Below are 12,003 nucleotides of genomic sequence, written 5' to 3' on the forward strand. Positions count from 1 at the left end.
ATACGACGCTATATGCGCTCTGGTAGTGTGCCATGTCCTATTCCAAGGGGAAGGAGTGCATCTTGGAGTACATCCTGTGGGTGTACAACAGGAACAGATAGTGAAAATGAAGATCCTATTATTGCAATTGGGATGGAAAATGTGCACGCGTCTGGTGGTGGTAGTGGTGGTGCCAGCCGTGAGGCACCAACAGTGGGCCATGCTGCTACCCACGCCGCTGCCTCAACTGAACTACAACAAAGGCCACCATCCCCCACCCACCCACCCACCCACCACACCACCCTCCACACCACCCTCCACAACCACAACTTCCACAACCACAACTTCCACAACCACCTATGAATATCCATTACCCACCAGCAGACCGCACCTGGGATTGGCCGGAAGCTGACGGTTTTGTTCCCAATCCCCATCAGTTTGATGAAAGTCAAAGTAGAACACGGCCATCTTGTCCACTTGGGAGCAATGCCACTGAACTAGAATGTTTCGAGTTATACTTTGACGAACCCCTGATGGAAATTATTGTCGGGGAAAGCAACAGATACTTCGATTACACCATGGCAAACAATACTTTTGCCAAAATCACACCTACACCAGTGGAAAGAGACAACTGTGGCTGAGATGCATCTTTTCTTTGCCACAATAATGCTTATGCCACATGTGCATAAGCACAGTGTCAAATCATACTGGTCGACAGACCGCCTGATTGCAACCCCAGGTTTCATGATATACGAGTGAATCGATTTGAGCTACTATTGCATATGCTACACTTCTCAGACAGAACCAGGCCTGACAGAAACGACAGGTTATATAAGATTAGGAATGTGTTTGTGTATCTGAAACGAATTCAGTATGTATTTTTATCCCTTCAGGAAGCTTGTTATTGATGAGTCTTGGATTGTGTTCAAAGGTAGACTGTCGTCCAAGCAGTATATACCAAGCAAGAGGAAACGGTTTGGTATAAAGTTGTTTGTGGTTTGTGACTGCTACAGTGGTCTTGTATTGGATATTATTGTGTACACTGGAAGTAATACATTGCAGAATACCAGGAAGTTATTGGGCATCTCTGGTGCTGTGGTTAGAACAGTGATGGAACCATATCTTGGTAAGGGGCATATATTATACACTGATAACTGATACACAGACCCCTTACTCAGTGATTTTTTGCGAGTGAACATGACAGATGTGTGCGGTACAGTGCATGCAAATTGTAAGCATATGCCTAGGTTCACGCTGGCGCTGGCACTCGTAGAAGTGAGGTGCAGGCATTTGCTGCCAATGACATCATGGCATTTCAGTGGCACGACAAATGAGATGTGACACTGTTGTCATCAGTTCACCCTAATGAAATGACAGACACTGGCAGGCAGAATGGAGAGACCAATGAAACCATTCTAAAGCCTGCAGCTGTGATGGACTGCACCCTCAATATGCGTCCAGTGGACAAATGTGACATGCAGATTGGGTTTGCTGATTGTGTTCGCAAGAGTTTAAAGTGGTACATAAAACAATTTTTCCATCTTCTGAACATTTCCATGCTCAATGCTTATATGTATAAGATGAGGACCAGAAACAAAAGACCATCTGGCAAATTTTGTCTGTCTGTCATCAGACAAATAATATTCAAGTACCAAGGAACAACGCCTGCAATAAAAAACTGCCAACCAAATTATCAACAACTACCTTCTCATTTGAGGCCTGGTGATCACTTCCTAACAAAATTGCCTGCTGCTGCTTCAAAGAAAAAGGCTCAGAAGAGGTGTTTTGTCTGTGCACATACAAAAAAACGCCCACAACAACGCAGAGACACTTGTTACATGTGTGAGGAGTGTAAAACACCACTGTGCATGACACCATGTTTCAGAGACTTCCACGGGCTGCAGAACTTCTAGAAACATGTCCTGTGACTGTGTGTGTATATAATACATTGGTGTAAACATGTTTTGTAAACAATATAATGACAACAGTGTTTGTGCAGTTATTGTGTAGTATAGAAAGGGTAAATATTTACAAAATAGTCCTCATATTGGTCTCACAGGCCATAAAAGTTACTTGAAAAGAAAAAAATATTAAAAAATAATAGATGTGTGTAGAAAGAAGTTTGGTAGTAAGTAATACATATTTTATGAAAAAGAATGTAAATAAATATACAAGGTATGATATAACACGTAATGAAAGTAGTTTGTTAGATTATGTATTGGTGGATAAAAGGTTGATGGGTAGGCTCCAGGATGTATATGTTTATAGAGGGGCAACTGATATATCGGATCATTATTTAGTTGCAGCTACAGTTACAGTAAGAAGTAGATGGGGCAAGGAAGATGGCAACAAGAAGTAAGAGAGGTGAAAGTGTATAAACTAAGGGAGGAGGAAGTTAGGGTGAGATATAAGCAACTATTGGCAGAAAGGTGGGCTAGTGCAAGCATGAGTAGTGGGGGGGTTGAAGAGGGTTGGAATAGTTTTAAAAATGCAGTATTAGAATGTGGGGCAGGTGTTTGTGGCTATAGGAGGGTGGGTGCAGTAGGAAAGAGGAATGATGAAGTAAAAGGTGTGATAAAAGAGAAAAATGTAGCTTATGGGAGGTTCGGACATGTAGAGAGAATGGAGCGAAACAGAATGACTTCAAGAGTGTATCAGTCTGTAGTGGAAGGAAGGCGGGGTAGGGGTCGGCCTAGGAAGGGTTGGAGGGAGGGGGTAAAGGAGGTTTTGTGTGCGAGGGGCTTGGACTTCCAGCAGGCATGCGTGAGCGTGTTTGATAGGAGTGAATGGAGACAAATGGTTTTTAATACTTGACGTGCTGTTGGAGTGTGAGCAAAGTAACATTTATGAAGGGATTCAGGGAAACCGGCAGGCCGGACTTGAGTCCTGGAGATGGGAAGTACAGTGCCTGCACTCTGAAGGAGGGGTGTTAATGTTGCAGTTTAAAAACTGTAGTGTAAAGCACCCTTCTGGCAAGACAGTGATGGAGTGAATGATGGTGAAAGTTTTTCTTTTTCGGGCCACCCTGCCTTGGTGGGAATCGGCCGGTGTGATAATAAAAAAAAAAAAAAAAAAAAAGTATTATAAGAAGAGCAGAGTATATGGAGAGTAAAAGAAAGATGAGGAGAGTGGTGAGAGAGTGCAAAAGGAGAGCAGATGATAGAGTGGGATAGGCACTGTCAAGAAATTTTAATGAAAATAAGAAAAAAAATTTGGAGTGAGATAAGAAAGCCTAGGGAATGAATGGAGTTGTCAGTTAAAAACAGAGTAGGGGAGTTAGTAGATGGGGAGCTAGAGGTATTGGGTAGATGGCAGGAATATTTTGAAGAACATTTAAATGTTGATGAAGAAAGGGAAGCGGAAATTTCATGCGCTGGCCAAGGAGGTGTAACATCCTTTAGGAGTGAAGAAGAGCGGGATGTGAGTGTGGGGGAGGGGCAGGAGGCATTATGTAGAATGAAAGTGGGTAAAGCAGCTGGAATTCACTGTATCATGACAGAAATGTTAAAAGCAGGGGAGGATAGTGTTGGAGTGGTTGGTATTTTTGTTTAATAAATGTATGAAAGAGGGAAGGTGCCTAGGGATTGGCAGAGAACATGTGTAATTCCTTTATATCAAGGGAAAGGGGCCAAAAGAGATTTCAAAAATTATAGGGGAATAAGTTTACTGAGGCAGGGTGACGGCCGACTTGAGAAAAAAAAAAAATTTACTGAGTATACCAGGAAAAGTGTATGATAGGGTTATTAATGAAAGAATTAGAGGTAAGACAGAGAGTAGGATTGTGGATGAGCAAGGCAGCTTTAGAGTGAGTAAGGGATATGTAAATCAGGTGTTCACATTGAAACACACATGTGAACAGTATTTAGATAAAGGTAGGGAAGTTTTTATTGCATTCATGGATTTAGGAAAGGCATATGATAGAGTGGATAGGGGAGCAGTGAGGTAGATGTTGCAGGTATATGGAATAGGTGGTAAGTTACTAAATGCCGTGAAGAGTTTTTATGAGGATAGTGAGGCTCAGGTTAGGGTGCGTAGAAGAGAGGGAAACTACTTTCCCTTAAAAGTAGGTCTTAGACAGGGATGTGTAATGTCACCATGGTTGTTTTTTATATTTATTGATGGGGTTGTAAAAGAAGTAAATGCTAGAGTGTTGGGGAGAGGGGTGAGATTAAATTATGGGGAATCAAATGCAAAATGGGAGTTGACACAGTTACTTTTTGTTGATATTGTGCTTATGGGAGATTTTAAAGAAAAATTGCAAAGGTTAGTGGATGTGTTTGGGAGTGTGTGTAAAGGTAGAAAGTTGAAAGTGAACATAGATTAGAGTAAGGTGATGAGTGTATCAAATGATTTAGATAAAGAAAAATTGGATATCATATTGGAGAGGGGGAGTATGGATGAAGTGAATGTTTTCAGGTATTTGGGAATTGACGTATCAGCGGATGGTTTATGAAGGATGAGGTTAACCATAGAATTTATGAAGGAAACAAGGCGAGTGGTGCGATGAGCTATATGTGGAGACAACGTTATCTATGGAGGCAAAGAAGAGAATGTGTAAAAGTATAGTGGTACCAACACTCTTGTATGAGTGTGAAGCTTGGGCTGTAAATGCTGCAGTGAGGAGGCAGTGGAGATGTCCTGTCTAAGGGTATTGTACGGCGTAAATATTATGCAGAAAATTCAGAGTGTGGAAATTAGGAGGTGTGGAGGTAATAAAAGTATTAGTCAGAGGGCTGAAGAGGGGTTGTTGAGGTGATTTTGTCATTTAGAGAGAATGGATCAAAGTAGAATGACATGAAGAGCGTATAAATCTGTAGGGGAAGGAAGGCGGGGTAGGGGTCATCGTCAAAAAGGTTGAAGGGATGGGATAAAGGAGGTTTTGTGGGCGAGGGGCTTTGACTTCCAGCAAGCGTGCATGAGCATGTTAGATAGGAGTGAATGGAGACAAATGGTTTTTGGGACCTGACAAGCTGTTGGAGTGTGAGCTGGGTAATATTTAGTGAAGGGATTCAGGGAAACCAGTTACAGTACTTTTATATAGCTGGACTTGAGTGCTGGAAATGGGAAGCACAATGCCTGCACTTTAAGCTGTCTCTCTGATTACCTGTTTTCTGCCTCTCAAGCAACCTGTCCCTATTCAATTCCTCTTAATATTTTGTATGTTATTTCTATCACAAAACACACCCTGTCGGGCCAGCATTCCATCTCCCAACATGACAGGAGCCTGTTTTGAGAGTTGTGACAAAATTTCATGCCTTGGCATGATAGTAGCTTTCTTTGCACTTAGAAAATCAGTATTGTAATTACACATAGTAAACTATGCATGGAAATAGACTCCTTATAACTTGTCAGTCAGAGATTGTAAATTTTGCAAAGAAATATAAATTTGAACTTGAATTTGATTTACGTCTAACCAGACAAGGCAAAGACTCGATGATAAAAACTAGCTTGGCTCGTGACCAGGCTCCAGGAGTCAAAAAATTGAGAACTCATCGAAGGTACAACTATGGTAGATTGCTGCCAGAATAATGGACCACCGTAGTACTACACAGTTAAAAAACATTGGAGGAGGATTAACAGTAGCAGTCTAACAGGGCCATGGATAAACATGGTGTGTGGGCAAGATACAGAGGCTGTCAGAATATCTGGCTTCTGCTTACATTAATAGTCCTGCCCAGGGACCAACTTGCATGGTCTGTAGCAGAGGTAAGTATGTCAGGGACCATACATAGCACTGCTCAGGGATTAACTTGCACAACAAGTCAGGAATCATGCTCGTGTGCTTCTGCTCAGGTACCGATTTGCATGGGCCACAGCAGAGACCAGTATGCCGGAATGGTATACACGTACTCCTGCTTGAATACTAACTGCCACAGTCTGTAGCAGAGGCCAGTATGACAGGGATTATATGCATGTACTCTTGAACAGGGATTAGCGTACAAAGGCACTTCTGCTCAGGGACCAGCTTGCATGTAGGAGAGGCCAGTATATTGAGGCAAGCTTAGTCATTCCTACTCAAGGACTAAGAGGAGAAAGTTAGACTGAAGTTATGCTGTTTGAGAGCACTGTGGTGTGAATATTATGGAGAGAATTTAGATTGTAAACAGGAGATTGGGGTTCACCACATATGTAATACAGAAGGCTAATGATGGGTTATTGAGGTAGTTTAGGCATTGGCAGAGGATGGAAAGGAATAGGATAATGGTGTATATAGGTGGGGGTGGAACGTAAGAGGGGTAGGGTTTGTCCCAGGAATGAAAATGAAAAATGAAAATTATTTCCTTGCAAAGCTTACAATGTGTGGTTTAAATCTTTTTTTTTTTTTTCCAACAAGTTGGCCGTCTCCCACCATAAGATAGTAATTACAAAGAAAGCCACTAGCATGTCTAGGCATTTTGGGCAGACTAATCCTAATTCTTACTGACTATTCTGTATTCACACAGGTTAATATTAATTTTAATATTCATTATTGCATAATAGTATAAAAGTTAGATAATTAAAAAGTTTATCATTAATAAGATTGATAACAGTGAGTTAGTACAAAAATTATAACAGTATTACAATTAGTATAATTTTGTAATGGGAATGGTTTTATCTCGGCTTGATACGCTGTTTCTATAGTCAAAAGCTTCTATATTGGCAGAGTATTTCAGGCAAATTTAGGACTAACTTAAGATTAGGAATTTTATGTTTATGGTCAGTTAGGTGAGTGTAAGTATAAAATTGATTGGAGGGAAGTTTTTTTTTAAACTTGGTGTTGGGGCTGGAGCATCTAACAGGTTTGTGTGAGTGGTTTTTAATGGATGTGCTGTTGGAGTGTAAGCTAGATAACATTTATGAAGGGATTCAGGGGTGGGCAGGGTACGTACTACTTTGAAGTGGTGGGGATGTTGCAGTTTGAAGTCATCTGAATTGTAATGTCAGCACCTCTGGCAAGACAGTAATTGAATATTTTATTTGGGGGGGGGGGAGGACAATGATAAAAGAGTGCAGAAGAGAGAGAGTTGATAAAATTTTGTATATTGAAATTTTCTAGTAGTTGTGTTCTTGGTTCTCACTAAGTTACAGTTGATAGGAAATTACTAGTCTGACATACTTAGTTACCTTGTTATTCTTTTACATTTTTTTTTTTTTTTTTTTCAACAAGTCGGCCATCTCCCACCAAGGCAGGGTGACCCAAAAAAGAAAGAAAATCCCCCAAAAGAAAATACTTTCATCATCATTCAACACTTTCACCACACTCGCACATTATCACTGTTTTTGCAGAGGTGCTCAGAATACAACAGTCTAGAAGCATACACATATAAAGATACACAACATATCCCTCCAAACTGCCAATATCCCAAACCCCTCCTTTAAAGTGCAGGCATTGTACTTCCCATTTCCAGGACTCAAGTCCGACTATATGAAAATAACCGGTTTCCCTGAATCCCTTCACTAAATATTACCCTGCTCACACTCCAACAGATCGTCAGGTCCCAAGTACCATTCGTCTCCATTCACTCCTATCTAACACGCTCACGCATGCTTGCTGGAAGTCCAAGCCCCTTACCCACAAAACCTCCTTTACCCCCTCTCTCCAACCCTTTCGAGGACGACCCCTACCCCGCCTTCCTTCCCCTATAGATTTATATGCTTTCCATGTCATTCTACTTTGATCCATTCTCTCTAAATGACCAAACCACCTCAACAACCCCTCTTCTGCCCTCTGACTAATACTTTTATTAACTCCACACCTTCTCCTAATTTCCACACTCCGAATTTTCTGCATAATATTTACACCACACATTGCCCTTAAACAGGACATCTCCACTGCCTCCAACCGTCTCCTCGCTGCTACATTTACCACCCAAGCTTCACACCCATATAAGAGTGTTGGTACTACTATACTTTCATACATTCCCTTCTTTGCCTCCATAGATAACGTTTTTTGACTCCACATATACCTCAACGCACCACTCACCTTTTTTCCCTCATCAATTCTATGATTAACCTCATCCTTCATAAATCCATCCGCCGACACGTCAACTCCCAAGTATCTGAAAACATTCACTTCTTCCATACTCCTCCTCCCCAATTTGATATCCAATTTTTCTTTATCTAAATTATTTGACACCCTCATCACCTTACTCTTTTCTATGTTCACTTTCAACTTTCTACCTTTACACACATTCCCAAACTCATCCACTAACCTTTGCAATTTTTCTTTAGAATCTCCCATAAGCACAGTATCATCAGCAAAAAGTAACTGTGTCAATTCCCATTTTGAATTTGATTCCCCATAATTTAATCCCACCCCTCTCCCAAACACCCTAGCATTTACTTCCTTTACAACCCCATCTATAAATATATTAAACAACCATGGTGACATTACACATCCCTGTCTAAGACCTACTTTTACCGGGAAGTAGTACAACATATATTAAGAAAAAAAAAGGTACTTGAGCCAAGGCTAATGATAGTAAAATAAATGTAGTTAACACTTTTCACTTAAGCAGTGTATAAATAACATCCCATGTTTTAAGTGGGAATGTTGATGGCAGAATAAAAAATAAACGGTTAAGGAAATAAGTAAAAACAATTAAAAGCTTTATTCATTGGAGGTGTTGGTAGAGGATGATTGGTGCTGTGTTGTAGCTGTAGTCAGCAAGAAACTACTTTGATTTTATGACATTACAGGAAAAGAAAGCTGACAAAGAAAATCAAGAAGATAGCAACCAAGAAATAGTGCAAGATGATAAGAATGAAACAAATGATGGTGAATCTGCAGAAAAGGATAGCAGTGAAGATGAGGAAGATGAGAATGAAGAAGTAATAGATGAAGGTGAAGAAGAAATGGACACAAACACACCTGCTGCTAATAAGAAATCTGAGGAGGAGGAGCAGCAGCAGGAGGAGGATGAATGTGTTGTCAGTATGACAGATAAATTGGTAAGTTGAGTAATCTGTTTTGCAAGTTTTGGTAGTTTGTATTTAGTGTACTTCATACATCCCCCTTGCTTGCAGAGGAGTTGATCAGGCTCCTGTTATTTAATTCTAACCATTTAGGCACTTATAATTTAGTTGTTTAATTTTTCACAAGCTTGACTTCACTTTCTTATAACCCCCTTATTTTTTTTTAGATCTAACTTATACTACTACTAGGTAGTAGGTTGGTAGACAGCAACCATCCAGGGAGGTACTACTGGCCTACCAAGTGAGTGTAAAAGGGAAGCCTGTAATTGTTTTACATAATGGAAGGATTTCCAGTGTCTTTTTTGTCTTGTAAACATGCAAGATTTCAGGTACGTCTTGCTGCTTTTACTTACACTTAGGTCACACTACACATACATGTACAAGAAAGTATATATACACACCCCTGTGGGTTTTCCTCTATTTTCTTAATAGTTCTTGTTCTTGTTTATTTCCTCTTGTCTCCATGGGGAAGTGGAACAGAATTCTTCCTCCGTAAGTCGTGCATGTTGTAAGAGGCTACTAAATGCTGGGAGCAGTGGGTTAGTAACTCTTTCTCCTGTATATATTACTAAAGTTTAAAAGAGAGACTTTCGTTTTTCTTTTCTGAGCCACTCTACCTCGGTGGGATACGTCTGGTTTGTTGAAAGAACAACAACTTGTACTACTGTACTATTAAATGTTTGTCAACCTTTAAAAATTAAATGCATTATAATTAATACACTTGAAAAATGTCTTAGCCTTATTATCACATGGTAAAAGAATTCTCTATGAATTCAAATCGAAAATGAACTGGAGTGCCAAAGTTTGCTTAACTTATTGATTTTTGTGTCAATTAATATTGCTTCTAATTTTTCTGCTATAGCACATTGGGTGTCTGGTATGTGGGCAATGATCAGGGTGATCTAAACCTGTTTAGGTATGTACTATGGCATCTATTGATGCAGAAAGTTCATGCATGCACTGTCTGCCATTATTCTCTATTTTTGCTGAATGTGAAATGTTTTATGGGTTCTTGTTCATGTATTTCAACTTATTTGGGGTTCCAGTTCTCCATTTTATATTTCTGTATAGTGTTTATCTTGAATCAAGCGCTTATTCTTGTTTGGTATCTTGGCAGTATCTACATACAATGGTCTCCTGACCTACTATATTAATCCTTTCCTGAGAGCCCATCGTAAGATGAAATGATCGTAGGTTGAATTAATTTTCCCCATAAGAAATAATGGAAATCAAATTAATTCGTGCAAGACATTCAAAAGTATGAAAAAAAAATGTTACCACATGAAATACATTTTCTACTGTACTCTACTAAAAGAAGAATAAATTACACTTACCTTTATTGAAGATGCAGCAATGACTGTTGAGACACTGTGTCCTGGGAGTGTCTTTTTCTCCTGAGTAATGTAAGTCCTGTTTGGCATTTTCTTTCAGAACAGGCCTTATCACACTGTGTATGCCACTACGATTCTTAAATCTTTCAAGCCAACCTTTGCTGGCCTTAAATTCACCAATATGAGCACTAGTTCCTGTTCACCTGGGTGTTAGTTGACTGATGTGGGTCGCATCCTGGGAAACAAGATTAAGGACCCCAATGGAAATAAGTTAGTCTTCAATGACACACTGACTTTTTTTGGGTTATCCTGGGTGGCTAACCCTCTGGGGTTAATTGTTTCTCAGTATTCTCGATAAGCCACACCAACAACGGTGCTACAGCAGCAGCAGCAATTGACTGTGCTACAGCAGCAGCAGCTGATGGTGCTACAGCAGCAGCAGCTGACAGTGCTACAGCAGCAGCAGCAGCTGATGGTGCTACAGCAGCAGCAGCAGCAGCTGACGGTGCTACAGCAGCAGCAGCAGCTGACGGTGCTACAGCAGCAGCACCAGCTGACGGTGCTGCAGCAGCAGCTGACGGTGATGCAGCAGCAGCTGACAGTGCTACAGCAGCAGCAGCTGACGGCGCTACAGCAGCAGCTGACGGCGCTACAGCAGCAGCTGGCGGTGCTACAGCAGGAGAAGCAGCAGCTGACCGTGGTACGATAGTATTTTGATAATATTTCTCACCCTTTTTACCACAGGGTTGGCACTAGAAGCTTTCTTTGGGCTCATGGTTGCTTATTTAGCAGTTACAAGCACTAAAAACACTGGAATAATACAGAATATTCCGAATGTATGCTTGGGAGCGACCTCTCTGGCTTGTAAACATTGGCACACTAACTGAAGGCAGGCCAGCTGAGGCGCGCTCAGGCAGACAGACATGTGGATGCATACCGGATGAATGCTGTAGGTAGAGTTTTTCAACGTACGTCGGGGTCAAATTTTTACACTGAAAAACATTGTAGGTCGGTTTTAACGTAGGTTTGGGACATAATACATCGGGGGTCCACTGTATTTTGTTATTGTATTTCAGGCTGAGTCTTACATTGTGTGGAGAGATGTATAAGCACAAACACCCTCGAGCTTTTTGATCTGTAGTCCTACTTTGCTGTTATTGAAGTTATTGCAGTCTTGCATTTCTTTGAATCTAAAATTCCTCAGGGAAGATTATATATTTAGTTGTCTTAATTTCTTTTTAGTATGGTAACATTTGTATGTTCCTTCTCCATCATATAGCTTACTGATATCATTTTGAGAGGTCTTCTTTTATATACATTACTTTGCTGTGTGTTCTTCATGGTTGCCCGGTATATATAAATAATGGTCAACATTTGTTTTCTGGCCAGTGATATTACACTTATTTTAGGGTAAGTTAGTGGTGCTGATTCTGAATGTCATCAGTTTTGCTTGATTGGCTCTAGTTTTTCATAAATTTGTTATCCCATTGAAAAACATAAAAGATCGTCTTTCAACAAACCAGCCATATCCCACCAAGGCAGGGTGGCCCAAAAAGAAAAACAAAAGTTTCTCTTTTTAAATTTAGTAATTTATACAGGAGAAGGGGTTACTAGCCCCTTGCTCCCGGCATTTTAGTCGCCTCTTACAACACACATGGCTTACGGAGGAAGAATTCTGTTCCACTTCCCCATGGAGATAAGAGGAAATAAATAAGAATAAGAACTAGAAAGAAAAGAG

At 40.5% G+C, this 12,003-nt stretch overlaps 1 protein-coding gene across 3 annotated transcripts in view; it reads left to right on the top strand.

The window, feature by feature from the left end:
* LOC128694719 (zinc finger protein on ecdysone puffs) overlaps positions 1 to 12,003 on the top strand; it is a 144,147-nt gene that overhangs the window by 109,347 nt on the left and 22,797 nt on the right. For all 3 annotated transcript variants that reach the window (XM_070087367.1, XM_070087363.1, XM_070087372.1), the window contains one exon: positions 8,659 to 8,910. In XM_070087367.1, the coding sequence (XP_069943468.1) occupies positions 8,659 to 8,910 (252 nt within the window). The remainder of the gene's footprint in view (positions 1 to 8,658; positions 8,911 to 12,003) is intronic.

This window comes from Cherax quadricarinatus, chromosome 2 (genome assembly GCF_038502225.1).
Source record: "Cherax quadricarinatus isolate ZL_2023a chromosome 2, ASM3850222v1, whole genome shotgun sequence".
Taxonomy (NCBI): Eukaryota; Metazoa; Arthropoda; class Malacostraca; order Decapoda; family Parastacidae; genus Cherax; species Cherax quadricarinatus.